The sequence below is a fragment of the Brachyhypopomus gauderio genome, chromosome 6 (genome assembly GCF_052324685.1).
Source record: "Brachyhypopomus gauderio isolate BG-103 chromosome 6, BGAUD_0.2, whole genome shotgun sequence".
Classification (NCBI taxonomy): domain Eukaryota; kingdom Metazoa; phylum Chordata; class Actinopteri; order Gymnotiformes; family Hypopomidae; genus Brachyhypopomus; species Brachyhypopomus gauderio.
In genome coordinates this window covers 24,482,055-24,502,846 of record NC_135216.1, presented here as the reverse complement: position 1 = coordinate 24,502,846, position 20,792 = coordinate 24,482,055, and the positions used below count along the sequence as shown (strand labels likewise).

General features: G+C 43.5%; 1 protein-coding gene across 1 annotated transcript; it reads right to left on the bottom strand.

Moving 5' to 3' along the window:
* Window positions 1-3,553: 3,553 nt before the first annotated feature.
* On the bottom strand, window positions 3,554-15,839 carry lrrc3b (leucine rich repeat containing 3B). Its single transcript, XM_077009855.1, has 3 exons — window positions 14,662-15,839; window positions 8,759-9,680; window positions 3,554-3,927 (listed from the first exon to the last, which is right to left on the bottom strand). The coding sequence occupies exon 2, from the start codon at window positions 9,550-9,552 to the stop codon at window positions 8,767-8,769; it is 786 nt and encodes a 261-aa protein (XP_076865970.1). The 5' UTR covers window positions 9,553-9,680; window positions 14,662-15,839; the 3' UTR covers window positions 3,554-3,927; window positions 8,759-8,766.
* Between the last annotated feature and the right edge of the window lie 4,953 nt (window positions 15,840-20,792).

Here is a 20,792-nt window from a genome sequence, read left to right as displayed (position 1 = left end):
TAGTGGGGTGAATAGAATTCATCTTGCATGAAAAACTGTCGGGTTGTTTCTAACAGCCTGGAGTGGGATACCGTCCACAGCACAGAGTCCTACCTTCAACATTTCCCATGGACCAGTTCTCTGTTCTCTATGCCCTCCTGCACAACAGCTACATAAATCACACTCTCAACACCAACACCACAGGCATTCAAGCACACTCTAAAAGCCCTAAATGATGATTGCCAAGATCTCCTATACGTTTGCACATGGCACCAATATAACAGCACCTAAAGGTGACTACTGCTATAACTGAATTATTTGATCTGGGAAATTATTTTTGTGAAATTGTCCTGCCGCCTTACCTTCAACATCAATGGCCTCACAGGTTCCAGCTCACATGCTGGCAAGAACCTCCTGAAGTTCATGAAGCATGTGTAGAACAACCTCCCACAGTCGCAAGAAGAATCTAGCTTCAAGAATCCATATGTAAAAATTACAATGTCCAGAGTGATTTTGGTTTGCAGGCCTAGAGCTCTCTGCTTCAACTACCAACATTAAAAGTCCCCTCCTCCCACAGTGCAGGCCTGGAAGAGCTTGTATTCTTTGGGGTTTGGAAGAGCTTGTGCTATTGCCTGCAGAACGTTTCTGTGTGCTTACATCATTCGACCATTAAACCTTCCACAAATGGATGCTAACCCTGCTAAAGAAGTCAAGGTGCGTGTGTATATATATATATATATATATTGCCAAAAGTATTCGCTCACCCATCCAGAATATTCGGAATCAGGTGTTCCAATCACTTCCATGGCCACAGGTGTATAAAATTAAGCATTTGTGAAAGAATTGGTCACTCTCAGGAGCTCAGAGAATTCCAGTGTGAAACTGTGCAACAAATCCAATATTCCACAGTCAACCATTTATAACCATTTATAGCTGTATATATATATATATATATATATATATATATATATATATATATATATATATATATATATATATATATACATACACACAGAGAGATAGAGAGATGGAGAGAGAGAGATAGAGAAATTGTAGTAGTAAAGTACACAATGTTCCAGAGAAATTGGACGTTTTGGTCCTTCATCAGCTGTGCAAGCAAAACACCCCAGAATCCTCCAGGATGATGTGCAAATTTCGTTCCATTTTTAAAGATGTCTTATAGATGAGACAAGAACATTACAGATGTGCTCGTCAAGAATGATTTAATTAACCATTCAGATTCCAACTGTGGTACTGTTGCCTGCAACCGATCTAGACGTGCTGTATGTAAATTTATTAACACAAGCACTAAAATAACTGGCACAAAAGGATCGATTGTTATATCTCATTCATCCTCATGCACCATAGCAGGAGTTGTTGTCTATAGCATTACTTGCAAGAGATGTAACCAGCATTACCAAGAGAAGACTTGCTGATCAGTTTGTTGAACACCTTTGGGCCATCAGGATTAAGGATGTCATTTCCAGTGTCAATGCATTTTAATACTAATGGCATTGCAAACAACATATGTTTGTATAGCCAGTTGTTGCTATGGCAGCAATGAAATTAGGAACTATATATACTATATATATATAATATTATTTTATTTATTTATACAGAACAGAAAAGGAATGAGTCATGTGGTTGTAATGAGGTTTCACACCTCTAAGCCAAACCATTTTGTCAATGCGTTGTGCATAAAATAGCAGAGAGAGACTCTTTAATTAATTAATGAATGTATAAGGAGAAATGAGTCAGGAGAGTACAATCTGTAGGTGCCAAATGACATGTTTGTTGGTTGTAAACAGAAGTGATTTGTGCTGTGCTGGGTTATCATAAACAGGAAAAACTGCCATTAGAACTGTCTCTTTATCAAGCTGGCCAGATGAATTCCTGCATTAATGTGGGCTTATAACATGTTATAAAATAGTGCACTTATTAAACCATGTTACTAACAGAAATCAGTAACTTGGCCTTCCTTTTTATTATTTAGTTAGACCAGATATATTTACTATTATCCTGTGGCAGTGGCTAAGTTATTATCTTCCCAATTATTTTTGGGTTAAAAAAAAGAATCTAGGATTTGAAGGCATGGAAGAAATTTCATGGAGTCCCAAAGAACCCTGACATGGGCATTCTCTGTTCTTCTCATGTTGTGTAGTCTGTCATGTTTTCCAAGCTATAGCTAAGCAATAAACTGTCTGCTGTCACTGAAAATGTACAGTCCCCAATGGAAAACCAGAACAGTTCTTTCAGTTCTCAGTATGTCAAAGTCTAGATCCCAGTTTGAATTTCAGTGCTGACTCGGCCCGTTATAAGAAATAGAATAGAGAGAGAGAGAGAGAGAGAAGAAGAAGAAACACAATAGCATGTAGAGGGAGGTTTGTGTGGGTTCTCAGCAGAACTGGACATAGACGCTCCCTGCAATAGTGCATTTCTAGCCTTGTTCAAGAGGACTGTGTTGCCATGGGAGGCTATCAGTGGCATCTCCATGTTTTATTTATGGTTACTCACCACCTAGGCACAACACTGCTATATAGACATTTTTTACACCATTGTTTAACAAGGTCTTCTTTTTCTCCATGGCCAACACTAAGGCAAGTTCACCACAAAATGAGAAAACCCAATCTTTTCCCAAAACCCAATTTGTTATAACTGACTGTTCAACATCTTGTCAGTCAGTTTTAAAAAGGCAATAAGGCAAGTAATATTGGAAAAGGTCCCCTGGATTTCCTCAGTGGAAATTCACAATTAATTAAAGTTCATCCTTTTCACCTCTAATTTGTTTGTGTGCTATGAAATGAGCATCAGGATGTAATTTGGAGAAGCAGAATCGTGCAGGCAGTTATGATTTACAAGGGTCATAATTAGAGGAAAATTAAAGGGGCTCTTGTGGCTTCCTGGCCTCATGTTACTCCCGACACTTGGGAGACATTTGAGCAGGAGGTAAACCTTCTAGCCAGTGCAGAGCGTTTGCGATATCCACAGGAAGGCGTTCTCAGAACATGATATTTCACCCCAGCTAATGCAATTTCTTCGTCTTTACATTTTAATTACATTCTAATAGAATATTCCAATTGTGCACATCTTGCAGGCTCTGACAATGTATTTGCCTCAGAGATCTGAGGGAGATACTGCACACGGGATTATTTCGTCTGCTCAGAACAAGAGGACGAAGCCTTTTGTTTCAAGTTGATAATGGACCTTCCATGGCCCATTAAAGTTTGTGAAGATGATGGTGGTCCACACTGCTGAGAGACCCGGAAAAACGCAGAGAGCGCAAAAGCAGAGCCCCTCAACAACTCAGTACAGTGGCGGGGTGCATCTATCGCCAGAAGCCATGGCTGAATCGCGCACTTGATTCAAATCCCCGGCGCACTGCGAAGTGGTGACGGAATCCCCCTACTCCCTGAACCGGAGGTGAGCAACAGTCAGCGCTAGGAAAGCAGGCCTCGTTGAATCTGGCTGCAGGCTCTTTTATCTGTGACATTTATATTCATGCCTAGCGTGCTCCTCTGCCCTACACCCCCCCCCCCCCCCCCCCCCACACAAAGTAGCGTTAGTCATCCAAGAAACACCGCAGCGGTTTCTCGCACCTTATGACACTATCATTATCCATCATTACGTCTGATGATACACAGTGTGGCTGCGTCTTGGGCGGCGATGGACGCGCGTGGCTAAAACTGCACTGGGCAGAAGTCTCGCTGCGAGGCTGAACGAGGGGAGGAGAGCAGACATTCGGCAAGCTCAGGATAAACAAGACCGGCGGGGAGTTGTGTCAGGAATCCCGTCAAGTGGGAGTAGATCTAGGAATGCTATTCCCTTCCAATAGGTTAGACAGGACACCCAGGCAGGGCGTGGCTGTGAGGTTGAGGGTCTAATGTGTTGAAGCCCAGAGCTGACAGCTGCCATTTCTTCAGACTATGAATGGAGAAGAAAGAAGCTCTCCTGTGAAGGAAATTAGACAATTAGAAAAGACTAGCTGATCACAGACATTTAATTGAAATCAATTTTTATGAATAATAATACAGTGATTCCCCCTACCAGTGGGTTGTGCCCCATGATGTGATAGGTTGGGATTGTCTTGCTCTAGCACAGAAGATGCTAATAAAATGTTGACTTGCAGCCACAGAGCCACACACATCACAACGGTTTCTGGGAACCATGGGTAAAACACATACTTCCCCCCAAAAATGCTTATTGATTCACTAATCGTTCAGAATTTCTACCTTTGTGCATAAACACAGGGTTTGTTTTGTCATGTGGGCACCTACCCCTGTTTTCAGACCAGGCCAGTGCTTTTTTTTTCCTCTTTAAATTATCTGAGATTAATTACTTAATAATATAATTAACATTTCCAAATTTCAGAATGATGGATTTTGGCATTTTAAATTTCACTCAATCATTCATGCATTGCCATGGGTCTGTGATACTCCCACCTTTCCTTTTATACGCAATATTAATCTACTTTATTTAAACTCTGTTCAATAATGAGCTGGAGCAACAGCTCCATTTATCAGGCAGAGAAGGATCGTAATAACCAGGCCTGCAAAATTGCACGTCACTTCCAAAACGGGGAACCCTCTTGCACCTCCATTCAGCTAATAAAGCAATATGTGCCCGGTGTGTGCAGGCGGCAGGGTGGATTCTGCACTGTTCTGGCGCTGCATGCGTGGATTAAGGGTTCATTCCACAGCATTACACGTCATTGTGCTGTTTCTTTCATACAGCTAATATGTGTTCTAGATATTTTTTAAGTACAGCATGGAGAGAAAAAAAAATCTAAGGATGAATTTAGACATACTGAAATAGTGGTATAACTGCAAACGTGGGTGCCCCATTTCTCTGTGACTTCCATTACTCTGAAAGGAGCACTTCTGTGGAGGCCCTGTAGACGAAGGAGTTTGGCCAGAATTGGTCCTTGTATTCTGCAAGTAATATTTTTCTCCAATATGAGAAGAATGGTGTTTTCTATCACAGGGCTAAAATGGCCTGGGCAGCATAATTAAACTGCACTTTAATAATTTGGATCAACATAAGGCGATCTGGAGACAAGGTCCAATTATCCTTTAGCAATTACCAAGGTTGGTCAGTGCTGGGCAATCTAATGCTTGTAAATTACATTGAAACAATTAGTTCCTTTGCCACAAGGCATTTGCAGGTAATTCAAAACGTCCTTCACATACGGCTGTACGAAACTGGACTTTTTAATAACTTTTTGACAGTTCTTTTCACAGCCTATGTAATTCGTCTTCGAGAATTATTTGAATTTCAAACGCCTCTCAAATAAGGGGGCTGATTGATGGTCCGTTTCTTTTGTAGAAATGGACAGAACCCACATGCCCAGTGGGATCTCCTCACCAACAGAACATCTGGTAATTACTGCAATGAAACAGAAGCAGGACATCAAGGCTGAGATGAAACTCAAGGCGATGAATCACGTGCCATTGCTGAAGCACCCATGCACACTTCAGGAATACGCACACGACAACGTTCAAAGCTGTGACATTAAAGCTGCACAAGTTAGTGTCGAAAAACTATTTTAGAACTCACTCTGGAGACCTGTAGTGCAGCTTTGGCCTAATGGTAAACCAAATAACTAGTGCTATTTGTAGATCAGAATCTATCCTATCTGGACACTGACCATGAGGTATGATATGGTACTGCCTGATCAGGCATTAAAATAGACTCAAATATTTGATTCATCCAATCTCGTGCCTAATTTTAGAGCTACAGTACTCTATAATTCAGCTGAAATTCATTATTGTGCATCCAAGCTTCAAACACTGACAGAGAGAGGAGAGACAGACAGAGAGAGAGACAGACAGGGAAAGAGCGACAGAGACAGACAGACAATATGAAGTAGCTATAATTGCATTGATATACGACCATATTGGCGCTTTTAGTGACCTGTTGACAAGACCTTTCCTCACTTCAAACGCAATTGCCTTCGTTGCGATTCAGTTTGGACTGGCTTCATGTAAGCGTTCAGCCCATATTCATCCATATTCATTATCTAGCTCTGTGGTATCAGAGGGCCCCCGTTAAAAAATGTTAATTTTGACACATGGATGTGGATGGTAATTGTTTCATAAAAGTAAACACTTGTTTGCGAGATCAGCAATCCTCTTCCTCTTCATCCCAGCACTACGTGCTTTAAAAAAATCATTACTTTAACTTGCCACATATCGGTATGAACGCACGCATTTGTTGAAACAGAACACAACCATAATAACAGTATTTTTTTTCTTTTTTGATTCATGAAACCCTGATGAACACATCACAACATGAACTTGAGACCATTTGCACACAACCAGGGTCAATGCCTTTTATTTCATTTTGTCCTCTACATGCGCTTAAACCGGGATGTAGCCTACCTTTAGTGGTATTCAGTGTTAGGTCTTCAAAATCAGATACTTTTTTTTTTTTGCAACAAACAATTTTATGTATGTTGGGTAGAACAATGATGACAAGTGTAAACAGGAATGGAAGAAAATTACGCTGCCATTTAATTACACGCTTTCTTTTGTCCTTACACAACTGCAGTGGAAGCGAAGCCATCGGCCCCTCAATGCCACTCCAGGCTTAACGTTTCTTACGGGTTTCTCTTAATCTCTGGGTCTTTCTGTAGAAAACGGTTTGGAAGAATAGAGCATCTCTCAGGCAGGACACGCGTGGATTAGCGGAGAATAACGTGAAATAACGCGCAGCTGACAGAAAGGGTTATTGAAAGGCGAGTTATTTCAGGCACTTATAAAAAAATCCGAGTCCTTGGCTGCACCGTGCTTCATTGTGGCTCGCGCGATGCGCGCGCCGCATCCCTCCCCCCTCCCCCCCTCCCCCCCCCCCCCCTCCCGAGCGCTACACGGTGCGTGTGGGGCCGCTTCTCGCAAGACAAGGCAACGGACTACACCTCTACTGTACATTCAACGACGACGCTTTAAAGGGATTTCCGCCGGTCGCACCTTCTCACTTAAACGAGACTGTCGTTTACAGCGGGGATAACTACGGCCAAAAGAGACGCACACTGCCACAAAAGGCCCATTCTTTCAAACCAACCTTAGTGGGAGCTGTAATTATAAAGCTATGTTGAGAAGCGCCTCGTTGCCGAGGCCAGAGGAAGAGCGTGAGAGCACAGAACAAACTTTGCCTGTTCCTCTTCATGTCCCAAAACACCCCGTTGCAATTCTTAAATCAGACCCCCCCCCCCCCCCCCCCCCCCATTTCTAACGCCCTTCACGCACTGCCAGCTCTCCCTCCGTACTGTCCTTCTCCATTACTGTCGTCTTTATCGACGGTTGCCGCATGCTTTGTTGGACCGAAGGGGTGGCGGGAAACTGACAGCCGCCATGTTTATCGTGCGCGCCGTGAGACGTTGCGGAAAGGACCGGGCGCTCCGCCATACGCGCTCCGCCCGCAGGGTGCAGCAGGGTGGCCAGATCTAACCCCCGCCTCAATAATGTGAATGTTGGAGACGGAACCGGAGCGGGGCCCAGGAACACGACTTCGCTATGAAACTCCCTTGGCAGGAAAGACGTCAGTCAGTTCATCCGCTTCACTAATGACATTGGCGGTTAATATGCAGCTGTTACACATGAGAGATGTTACAGCAGTCGGAGAGTTGTGAAAATAATGAGATGAACTGCTTGGTGATATCAAGCGGATGGAAATATTGACTATGCTCCTGGTGCTACTGCTCTCTGGATCACACAGAAATAGACACACTGACATTTTAGCGCTACACAATCCAACACCCACAGATTAACAACAATGAGGTAACAGAGACTAGGGAAACAAATGTCCAAAGATCAAGGTTGTTTTTCAGAAATGTCGGAAGAAACGTCCCATTTGTGTTAATAAGCACTATGACCACGCCCTTTCTTACATGATTATCAATTGGCTAATAAAATCTATGGAGTTTAAAGGTAATCAAATGATTTCAGACATGCATTTTAGACATCACAGTCTGAACAATATCGTGTAAATGACTTCATGAAGAGGCCACTCAATAAGTTAGCTAGTATCTTATAAAATTTAGGAGAAAACGTTTTTTTTGGGGAGAGGGGTGGGGAGGGTGGGGGCAAGGTTTACAAGTCATTGAAATCTGTATCAACATTTACACCTGAGATTTGAAGTCCCAAAAATACCTGTATTGGTCAGAAATGTATTTAGCAACTGTTTATAGACATGGGTAGTTTATGTAATGGACTATTGATTGCATTTTAACTGGTGGAACATAAAAGTTATTGTTCCAGTGTGTCTGAAGCACAACACTTACACTGTCTCCCTTTAAAAGACCTAGTGATTATCGTACTAATGCCACTTTTGAAGTCACATTTTAAAGAATCTCTTATGGACACGGTCAGGAATAGTAATACAAATTGACCTAAATACTATGTAACAGTAATGCACAACTGGGAGAAGACACGGGTTGAGTTTTCGACTACATCTATGGTCAGTGTCTTAGCTTTAGTAAGACTGAAATTGCTCTCAGAAATCCATCCCTTCATATATGTGTAAGTAAATCTTTTCTCAATCAAGGCGTTTGTGGCGTAAACATTGGTCGCCTCAAGCGTGGCCCCGCCCATCCCCTTCACCCCATCATCACAAGACGAGACGGTGGTGATTTGGCCCCGCCCCCCTCACTCCTGTCATCACAAGGCGGTGGTGATTTGGCCCTGCCCCCTTCACCCCATCATCACAAGACGGTGGTGATTTGGCCCCCGCCCCCTCACCCCCGTCATCACAAGACGTTGGTGACGCAGCCCCGCCCTCTCACCCCCGTCATCACACAACGGTGGTGATGTCCTCGGGCTCGTCGGGCTTCCTGGGCTTGCTGGGCAGCGACTTGAGGTACTCCAGATGGCGCCGGGCGTCCTCCTGGTTCTGCCTCACGTAGTACACCACGTAGGAGATGACCATGGCGAACCAGCCGAACATGGTCACCAGCATGGCGTAGTCGGTGGTGCGGTGCGCCAGGTTGCACAGGTCCGTGTCCACGGCGAGGAACGGCCGGCCCTCCTGGTCGCGGAGCTCCGAGCTGCGGCACAGCACGCGGGCCGCCGCCTCGTGGTTGTGGGCCATGCCGCCCAGCGCCTGCTGCAGCGCGCAGTCGCAGTGCCACGGGTTGTCGTGCACCAGCACGCGCGCCTTCAGCCGTGCGAAGGCGTCCTTGTGCACGCTGACGATGCGGTTGTGCGACAGGTCCAGCACCTCCAGCGACGCCTCCAGCCCGACGAAGGCCCCCTCGCCCAGCGTCTCCACGGCGTTGTGCGACAGGTTGAGGCGCCGGAGCGCGCGCAGGCCCTGGAAGGCCCGGTCCGGCACCGCCTGGATGTGGTTGCGGTCCAGCTGCAGAAGCGCCGCGTCCGACGGCAGGTCGGGCGGGATCTCACGCAGGCGCGACAGGCTGCACGTGACGTTGAGGCCGTGCGGGGGGTGGTCGGCCCGCTGGCACACGCAGCCCTTCGGGCACATGCTGGCTGAGGGGAAGCAGAGGGCCATGAGCACCAGGCTCTGGAGCAGGAGGCACATGGGAATGGATCGCGACAGCCACAGGTCCAGGGGAGTCATGCTGGACAGCCGTCAGCATAATCCCGCCGCCCGCAGCACGGGCCGCTCTAGCCGGCCCTGCGCCGGCTGCCCGGAGCCCCGGATCCTCCGCAGAAAAGCCGCGTGCTGCTCACATCCTCCACTCAGGCCTGTGCGTGCGAAACAAAATGGAACCTGTTTACACAAGTCATGTCAATCAGGTTTTATTCACACCATTAATTAGGGCTGTACAGTGTGAACAAGAAATACCACATTATGATTATGCCGCTACATGTGAAATGCTCTACAATGTATAAAAACATGCTGACGCCACCTGATTTAAGACCTGTCCTGCATAATCTGACCAAAGGGATTTACAAATTTCTAAATTATTACTGATTTGGACCAGGAGAATGCAGTGATTTATCATCTGAACAAATCACAATCCTCATAACACACACAAAACAAACCCTCATACCCTTGTTGCAGTTCTGTGATATCAACATTACCAAGGCCAAAATTGCATTAAGGATTAGCAAATCTAAAACTAACAGCTCTACCAATAATTAGATTTCCAGGTGCTAATGAAATAGATATGTAAAAATGAGAGAGAAACACACTTGAAGGACATCATCTAGTACTTTAGAAAATCTTATCGTCAGTTGTAGATGACCATGAAAATGAGTTACAAGACATGAAAACCTGACGTTCCAGCATCCTGACCAAGTGAACATCTATTACACTGATGGAGTATGAGTGAAATTTCTGACAGTTAACTGTCACTGAACCCCAAATCACATGAAGCATGATATTCCAGGCTCCCCGTACCAGACTCCTTGCATCATCTTGGTTACTTATGACAGAGCGGTGGATGCAGGAGACAGGCGGGTGAAGCCATGCTACTGCCACAGGCAAGCAGACACGAAGGCACTCGTTGCATATAAATACATCTCATACGTTCGCCATCCCCATGGTGAGTTTGGAAACAACACACTTGGCACGAGGTATAGGCCAAGATCAGATTCCTCCCTCCTTATCTGAGGGAAGAAATGAATGACACGTTCCAGAACAGCGGCCTCAAAACACTGTGAAAGAATAAATAGCTATAAATTCATCTTGCTCGTTTCAGTAGGACGTGCACGTGGACGTGGACAGGCGAACGTGTGAGCTGTTTACCACTTTAAACACTCGCTCACACCAGACTTTAAGGCTTCCTGAGTAGTGAGATGGTTGTGTTGTGTTTAATGATTGCCCGGAGAGCAGTGCTAATAAACCAATTCCATCACAAGAAGTAAAATGATTCTAAAAATAACACATTATGTTTTGACGTTTGCTGAGTATTTTGATTACATCACAACTCTAAGTAGATGGAAACATCAAATGCCTCACACTCAAACCACTTCATTTCTAGACAACACGTTAAATACTTTGATAGATGTAAATATGCGCTAATGAGGCAACATAAAATTACATCAATGGTACATCAATGGGTAATCACCTAGATTTAAAACACTTGGAATAAGCCTATAATTTCAACCCACTGTTAAATCTCAGCGTATTTCGGACAGTGATGCTGTAGGCTACTAATGCCACTCAGCAACACTTGACATTTGCACCCTAAAGCCCCCGTGACAGAGTGAGTCCACCAGGAGGCACTAGTGCGCACGTGTTTGCCCATCACCGGTTGATTTCAAGCAGCCTTGGACGGATGGAGCCGCGCTACCTGCTTGAAGTCGCTATGGTGCACGGTTGGAACAAATCCGGTTGATTGAGTACACCAGGGAACACTGTCTACAGGGTTTTGGGCAAACCTCAAAGAGAATCATCTGATTGGTTAATAAGGATCCACTCTTGGTTAGAGGAACTGTGCAGTAATAGAATAAAAACCTGCAGACACTAGATCGTCCAGATTAAATACCTCAGCAGTGGACTCCATCCTTGGCCTAAGTATTTTCTATAAAACATTTTAACATCACAAAGAGCATCTTGAGTACATCAACAGGAAGCAGTCCAACTCTAGAGCTCTGCCCTTCTATGCCTCAAAATGGACATTTGATTCAAATTCAAAATAGTTCACTTCTGTAGCCTCTTCCCTAAAGCTGACGGGGTCCACCACTCACACATTCTATCCTGGCCCTATTACAGGAAATGGTTTGATTTCTCCTATAATGCAGCTTACATCACATCATGACAAATTAGTGATAGCCACGAAGACGGAGTCGACTCTAAGAAATGGAAATGACCTTTAGATATTATTCCACCAACGCAGTTTCAACGGGTAATGAACTGAAAGGTTTATACCTGCCTTTGGTAAATCAGACTCTGAGAGAAAACGGTCAGATAGAAATAAATAGCACTAGTATTGAGACTATTGTGAAAGGGGACGGACCAAAAAAAAGCCATTTTCCTACAAAAGCAGAGCATTATTTGAATGATCAGATTTTAAACCAAAAGGGGGCCTATCAAATCCCTTCATAGGTCTATCACATGTCTGCTGCCTTTAGTCTATGGACACTGCTAACACTAATAGTTCTCTTGATCTCTTATCAATCTACGATACCGTTTCCTGAGCTACGATTTTGCAGCCTTGAGATAAGTAGTAACAGTCCTGAACAGAATGTACTTGATGTAAAGAAATCCATCAATCATGAAGTGTCAAATTAATGCCAGCTATACATAGGCTACTCAACATAGGACAGATCCTCACACATGAAACGATGTTTCTGACTTACGGCTGTGTCTAAATGCGACTTGGACTGGCTGAAATCATCCTGCCATCACATCTGTTTGGGCTCAGCTTTGTTTTCACATTAAAATAGCCCAGTGTTGCCTGTATGTGTTTGTCAGTGTACACACACAATATGTCTTGTAGAGAGGATCTGTGTTGTGTGTGCTTATGAGTGTATGCCGTATGTGTTTGTGTGTGAGACAGAGAGAGAGAGAGAGAGAGAGAGAGAAAGAGAGGCCCCCACAGGCCAACTCGCCCTGGGTCCCAGGCTGATATGGTGTTATTTGCTCAGCTGGTACCCTGTTTGAACACACACAGCCTGCTGTGACTCCTGCTTGGATTTGGCTGCTTGGACTGCATCTGTACTGGCTATCAAACCCAGGGCAACAGATCCCTTACTGGAGAAGATGAAGACTAGAGCCTCTGCCTCATATTCATATAGTAACATATTAGTTCTGTAATGTAGCCCCCAGTAAACTCTAAAATGGGCTCTTACGATGTTGATGCATTGTTAGTAATGTTAGGAAGCACACGTCACCACAGGGGCAATATAACTACTCCAAGTGTCTTATTTCCAATTATTAATTTAGATGTGATTCTGCTATTCCCTAAATATGAAGGCACCAGCTAAGGGACACACTGTATGACTCCAGCTCGTTAGCCAGGGCAAGATGGCTTACTTTGCTGAGACTGCACTGTGATGTGTGTGTGTCATCATCTTTGAGATGAATACAGTCAAATAACTCTTGGTCACATGAAATATGTTAACACAAAGGACACCATAGATGAAAAACACAATGATCACATTTACCTGATGCATTAACCAGGCCTATTTTGCACACGGGCTCTGGATCGACTCGGAAGAAAACTGGAAAGTGAAGCTTGGGGCACTTTACCTGAGTGTTCTGTCATTATAGCACAAGTGCAGAGATTGCTTTTTCTTTTTCTTTTGTTGATATGGGCAAGGTGAAAGTGATGTTTATGCAGACTCACTGCAGGTAAAAGCTGATGATATCCTGTCTTCTGAGGGACATCACCTTTTTTTGCATCGCTTTTCCTTCTAAGTCTAACTTGAGTGGTTTCCGTACGTGGAGGTGATCACCCACTCAATGCCACTCTACCCCAACTCTGAATAGAGACTAAAGTGATCTGCCATTTTTATAGTTTTGTGTCAAGTGGTTCATAATTAGGGGCAAACAGTTGCCTTTGTCTTTCACTGAAATCACGTGATGTAACGAGAGGATTGTGGGGCAGAATTTTATCATTAACTGACTTATGAAACATGAAAGTGTTTCCATGACTCCTGCAGTATCACGTGAGTCTCCTATGTGCACTATAGCCAAACCAAACAGGATGGTCTAGCATAGGTATTAATCACCTCCATCCGATATAATTTGTAATAAATTACTTCTTCAAGGCCCTTAGAAGGTCCAAAATACAACATTTTACCACCTGGGTGAAAACATCACACTCTCAACATTCTACATAAATAAATGGTCTTGGAAATGCCTAGAACTTAAATTCAAACGGAAGATTATTAGACTGCCGAGTTTTACAATGTATGATCCATCAAATGAGCCTTACCTCATTGCTTTGAGATTAGAGTTAGTTATTATAAAATAAACTTAAACTTGATTTTGGGCACTAAGACATATCCTATAATGGCTCCAGTGAGGCAGTAAAGGCAGAAAACCATCGGAAGAGAAAGAAGAACAATTTCATGCTTTTTAACGTGTAACGGGATCCCGAAGGTACATAATTAAACGCAGCAATTTTATCACATTCCTATTGACATATTTTTTATAGATTACGTCAAAAAGCTGCAGCATAAATACCAAAGCGGTTTTTTTCCTTTCAAAACACCTGACTCAAGCATTCTAACTGCGGTCATTCGTAACCAAGGTGAACTTCATTGGGTTACCGAAGCTCTCCGGTATCCGGGGCGTAACGACTGTACGTGGAGACAGGCGCATCTGCCCAACCATATATATAGGCTACTGATATACATTTTCAATTATTCCACTGCTTTATGAATTCCTTCAAAACTAGTAACCCCGACCGGTATATGGTAAACTCTCCAAACCAATGAGCTGCTGAACTAGACCGATAAATGCTAATTAATTCAATTCAAAATGAGTTTTCCTGTGCCACTCTCCAAATCCAGTCAAGCTACTCACTCATTACAAACGAAAACCACTGCCGATTAAGTCGGGTGGAAATGCATTTTGTTAGTAATGTCTTCGCCTCCCTGCTGACGCACACGAATAAAACGATTTCACTGTTATTTTAAATATCCATCTGACTAACACGCTCGTCGCAAGCAGCGTTACCTGGAAATGCATGTAAATGCACAATGCGATACAATCAGACGCATGAAGCAAGCACACGGACGCCAGAGCAACAGGCGACGTGCGTTTCCTTACCTGCAATAAAACAGCAATCAATCGCCACGTCCAGCTCGTTGACATCTTAAGAAAATTATGCAAACGAGACCCTTTGGAAACGCCGCTCTTATCCTGATTTCAGCGTGAGGCCCATTGGTTTTCACATATTTGAAACTGTTTGTTGATGTACGAGGACAGCGTCAGGGGAGCGACTGCGAATGAGAAAGGGAGGGGTTCGCCCAAGTCTAGTCGCTCGCGGCGGCGCGCGCTAAAATAAAAAGAATGAACGCGTGCAGCCACTCCGCACGCGCTACCGGTTGACTCGACACCCTCTAATTTGCTGCTATGTGTCAAGTTACACCCATGAGAGTGCAATACGTATTCCGAGCTCAGCCTGAAAGAATTCTTCTGTTTTCCAGGAAACATTCATTCCCGCTTTAGTGTGCTTTCATAACTCACAGTTGCTTAGAATATTTGAACATCTGCTTGATGAACCGGGTCATTATTGTGCATGGCTAAAACAAACGTTTCAGCTCATACAACAGCCAAAGCAGCGCGGTCACCATATATTAACCAGTTTGTCAAGTCCCTTTTCTCAGGTGTCTACAATGTGACGGGATTTTGAAATAGACTTCGTGTCTTGTTAGGAGAGGTTAGCTTTTGGAACATGGCGCGCCACACCCGGTCAGGGTTTTACGTTGTGACCAGGTGGAGCGCGCAATGGAATTCCTGTTATATTTGCTTATTCGTTATTCGTTTTAAATGCAAAAAAATAATTAAAAAGACACAAATTGCTACGTTATCTTATTCAACAACATATCACTAAGTCTTCTTTCCAGATCCTTTTGAATATTTGACACTCTCCTGATGTCACAATAGTCAGAAATTGTCACGTTTGAACCTCAAGCTGAGTATTCTTAAAAATTCATAAACGTTCCAACCCTCCCAGTTTTAGAGTATTATGAAAACACCAGCACCAACTGCATCTTGAGCAGGTCTCCATCTCCGCTGTGGCATGTGCAGGCACAAATACAACTGCTAAAAATATGGGCAAAGCTGTGAATGTCTACGTTCTGCAGCTTTGGCCCTGCTTCTGCTCCTTGTTAAGCGAGAAAGATCACCAGTGACAACCCATGTTGCCACGCTGTCACGCAAAACGCCGCCTTTCTGAACACGCTGGCTCGTGTCCTTGAGCACAATGCCTTGGAGAGCAAATGCCTGACCATTAGCAGTTGTCATACAGGCAACCTCCTTTCCTCTGAAAATCGCTCCTTGGGGCTGGGAAGTCTTAAGATTGTCAACTGCCCTCATGACAGACAGCGTCCTTTGCTGTTAAATGGACTTCTGTCACCAGTGTCCATGGTAATGACCCAGTCAGATGACAAAGTGGTGTACAATCAGTGAAAGCCCAGTCTAATGTACAGCTCATGAATATCCAACCAACAATTATGCTCATTCAGCAGTGGCATTCTGTCCTTTCCATGGAACTCTGTGTGCGTTTGGTCAGGACTTGCTCCATATGGTTAAAATGGCTGTTAATTTTAAGCTAAAGGACACACTTCATTCTCCATGGGGTTTCTGGATTGTAAATCGTTTCCAGGGCTCAAGGTGTAATCAGTACTCAGTAATAGGCTAAAAATTCCAGTGGAAATGACATGTTTGTTTCTTCTGACTGGAATATAATAAAATACATTACGGGCAGCTGATAAGAAAGCCAGTCATTCTTCAGAAAATCTTGACATTATTATGAGTCACCAAACTGGCAGTTGCTTGCGTATTATACACTTCACTTATTCTTTTGTGATAGCGTGTGATTTACATGGTATAGGCTGTGTATTTGGGGAGAAAAGCTGGCCCCTGTACGTATAAATAATTTCTTTCTTAATCTGTAAACAAGTCATTTACATTCCTGCATATAAAAGGTCATCCTTTGTTATAGTGATTTGCATACTAAGTAGCTAATTATGTGGGAACCAGTGTGTAAGTGTTTAATGTACTGTGTATTGAGGTGGCACAAAAGGGAGATTGCCAAGCCTGACATAGTGCTTCATCAGTGTGTGTGTGTGCGTTTGCTCATGCATACTTGTGTGTATGTAGCATAGGAGGGGTTAAGATTCTACTGCAATGTTGATATGTGGAGCTTCTGATTGAGAACAGCCCTGTGAATTATTTGGAATTATAGTCAAGCACATAACAGATGCTGCAAATTCCTGAAATCTGCGGCAGGCCCAATCAGGATGAGGCTCAGAGGCTCCATTGCAGCCCCCTGTGCCAATCCTGAGCTCACGAACAGACGCAGAACGAGGCCACAGCGTGAGAGGTGCTGAATAAAAAAGCAAAAGCAACCGCGGAACGTCGGAGCTTGACGAGAACGACGAAGTCACCTTATCCAAAGAACACCTAGCTTTTTTTGTTTTCTGCATAATGGCCGCGAGACACGTACCCCATCCGTTGGAGATGGCCTCAGCCCTGAAGCGGTGGCGTCTGATGGCTTTAGAAATGCTACGTGGTGTGCATGGTCTATAAATACACCATCACGAATGGAACTGAACTGCAGGTTCGTCGTGTTTCCTGTGACCAGTGTTTATACTGCTTAATATTGTGCAGTCGTCTCTCTCAGGGTCGACGTCCCAGACACGTTCGCTGCAGAGGTGACATGGTGCGCAGGTGTGCTGTTTGCATGACATTCTCCCTATCATCAAGAGGCTGTTTCAAAGAGCATGTCAAAAACACGAGTGTGGGATTTAAACCTGGACTGGCTGAGGATGTCACTCATCATAATCTATCACTGTAATGCTTGCATTCTCTTATATGGTTGCATGAAGTGAACATTCCTGCCGTGGTTCAGCCAAGCCAAGGACAGGCTACAGGCCCTGTGTCTGATCCTAACTCAGCTCTCGAGGCGTTGCCTTGGTCAAATCAATATGGCTCTGAGCAGGAGTGTGTGACTTGTGATATAGAAAACTGCCTCACTGATTAGGTCAGTATGGGCCCTGTCAAAGACCAACCCTCAATCCTCATCCCATAAGCACACACACACACACACACACACACACACACACACACACACAACAACAACAACAACAACAACAACAACAATAACAACAACAAACTAAATGGCTTGCAAGGGCATGAACACAATGATTCCAATTCTCCCACATACAACATTACAAAGGCCTGCAGTCTTTGCGCTGATTATTAGTCATGGTATTTCATCATACTGTCATGATTTGACAAAACCAATTCATCAGGAGGACCTAGAAATTATCTTAATGTACTGTTCATATTGAAAAAATATATATATTTCAATGACCTTTGGTCTCACAACCCTATTTCTCCGTGTAGGTGTGAGCTTGATAGAAATGACTTTTCAATTTGACACCATTATACTTCAAAAGAATGATGAAGCCATCAGTTTTGATATGTAATTAGCTGGAAAGAAACAACCACAAAAACATTATTAATATGGATTTCCTTCACACAACATATTTCACAATGTGCCAAGTGACCAACCCTGAAACCCATAAGTCACTTTTTTGACACATTCCTGTGTTCAAAAAGACCCAGAAAAAGTCTGTAATAGTCTTTACTTTTATCTTTACAAATATTTTACAAAAACTCACGGTATATATTTCTACACATATCAAGGTTAAAGCCTCAGCTATGATAAAGGAGCGGTTGTTGGGAGGTAAATATTTTTAGTAATTTGTTACACATTTAATTTGTGACAGTATCAGGTGCACATAAAAGCTTTCCCTAATGCAATTTAACCTAACTTAAGTCCAGACGGAAACAAACAACAACAAAAAATTTTACAATTTTAAAATTTAACATAAAACAAGTCGACGACAAAACTATCTAAGGCCTCGAGCTGGGTATGAAGGGTGCTGTTCAGAACACACACTTCACACTAGAATGAAGGATCTGGTTGATAGTTATTGATAACCCTCGGAATCCTTGTTTCATATCATAACAATAAGCAATCGATACAGCACAACCGCGAGACAAAAATCCATCTGAGCTGCAGTCGCTTTGAAAGCGCCGTGACAATGACGAGACCCCTCCCGCTGTTTGTTATTTAAAGTCTGGCTTTTTTCATACGACATTAAAACCCATAAACGAAAGAGTAGACTTGCTGTTAGAAATGGGAATTATGAGCCTTATTTATTAACACATTGCCTGCTTACGCCGCATCTGCCGTGTGCCGTTACTGGTGCATTTGCGCACACGAGCTGAAACGACCTCTGCGTGACCAACGCGCGCTATGAACCCTTTAGCTGACCCCATCTCTCTCGAGCTGGGAGGGAACAACCTGCAGGCACAAAGTACGCTTTTATTTATTTGGCTGGGGTCGCATTGAATGATTTCGCAATGCGCTAACCCAGACCCCTCTCGTCTTGATATGATTTCGTAATAATGTGTGCCTCGGCTGTCCTTGAACCTGCTGCTGCAGGTGGGCCACAGCTTTCATCCGCTTATTAAATCTGACGTCGGCGGCAGAAGACGTGGCAGCCGAGACTCCGTGCACCGGAGAACGCGCGGGTCCGGTTGTCCCCGAGGCTCCCTGGTCGTGGGGGGTTCGGACGTGTAGAGAGGAACAGCGAGGGAGCACTGCGACCACGTGTCAAAGAACCGCGTGCACGTAGGAAGCGGCACGCGACACAAAAGCGCGAGCAGAACAAACGGATGTGGGATTTGAACCGCTGCTGAGTGCGGCTGCTTTGTACTCGTACCTTGTACAATTTCATGTCCTCAGAACAATACAAAGGAATAATAATATTAAAAGATTATGTAAAATTCCGTTTTTGTTAAGAAAATAAAGTGCTGATGAGTTGTTGTCGATAGTACTTACAAAGTTATATGAAAGTAGCAGAGAGGCGGTAGGCCTACTTCAATACATGTTAGCTAAAGCTAACCCTTATCTAACACGCCAAGCAATATATGTTAGCATTGTCAAAAACCTCTGAAAGTATTGAAAATACATTTCTTTAAAAGGCCCACATATAATATTTGGAAAATTAAAATTAAGATCAAAACAACATTCCTCACTTATACTCATTTAGTACTAAAGTTCAATGAGTGAGTCATGATGGAATATCCCAGGTGCCCCTGTAGAGCTGGTCGCTGCCATGAAACGTCTAACAGAAGCTGTGCATGTCCAGCATGGCTCCTGCGTTATTATTAAGATAAATGGTTTTGGCGAATGAAGAGTCAGTTCAGAGATGTTGAGTGTGCTGGATCAATGCAGGGTGTTTTCATTTTCAGCAGTCATCTTAGACAATTCTGGCTCCTGGACTGGACTAAATTCTGAAGTCTGTCTATTTCTCACAGGCTGTTCCAGGAATCAAATCCAGCCCTTCAAACAAAAATGCCACCAGCTAACTTCTTTTAAAAATCAGTGCGAGATTAAAGGGGGATTTCCTCTGTACTTAACTATAAGAGGAAACATGCTAATTCTTTCAGTACTAAGGGGAAAACACCACCTAAAGATATTTAGTAAAACACCAAATAAAAGGAAATCAAATTTCCTTTCTTTGGATGCTACAAGTCTTACATAACTGCATTTAAAATGTTTGTATCTAATCGTAATATTGAATTCTTTTTTTTTTATCACTGTGAAATCTGTATAAGATGTAACTGGTTACACTCCTGATCATTTTCAGTACAAAGTACTGAGTACATAGAAGGAACTGATTTTCACCTAGAAAAAAAGCTTTTTTTTTTTTTGCTGAAAGAATCATTTTTGAAAAGTGATTACATATGGGGAGGGAATACTTTGAGAGCTTTAGGCTAGTGTTTGTAAACCCAGTGCTTGGAGCCCACCAGATGGTCCACAGTCCTGGACCATTTCTTGTTCTTACAGGCTGGGTTTATGTGCACTGGAGAGGAACACAAATCTGCATAATGTGTGTAAAACGATGCTTCACTCCATTTGTAGCCATGTGACCTCAGGGGCCATCTTGGCCCACATGGATGGATGTTTTACACCACTGCTTGTTAAATAATCAAACAAAAGCAAACAAACAACCCCCCCCCCCCCCCCCCACACACACACACACACAAAATATTTGTCTTTAAATTTTGGTATCCTATGCACATGCCTCATTATATTCCAGATTCCTCGATCGAATCCCTGCATTCCTTATTCATAAAACATGAAACAGTTGTTC

Bases quoted from the DNA above. Each gene is read 5' to 3' on its own strand.
- lrrc3b (XM_077009855.1), bottom strand. From the start codon at position 9,552: ATGACTCCCCTGGACCTGTGGCTGTCGCGATCCATTCCCATGTGCCTC.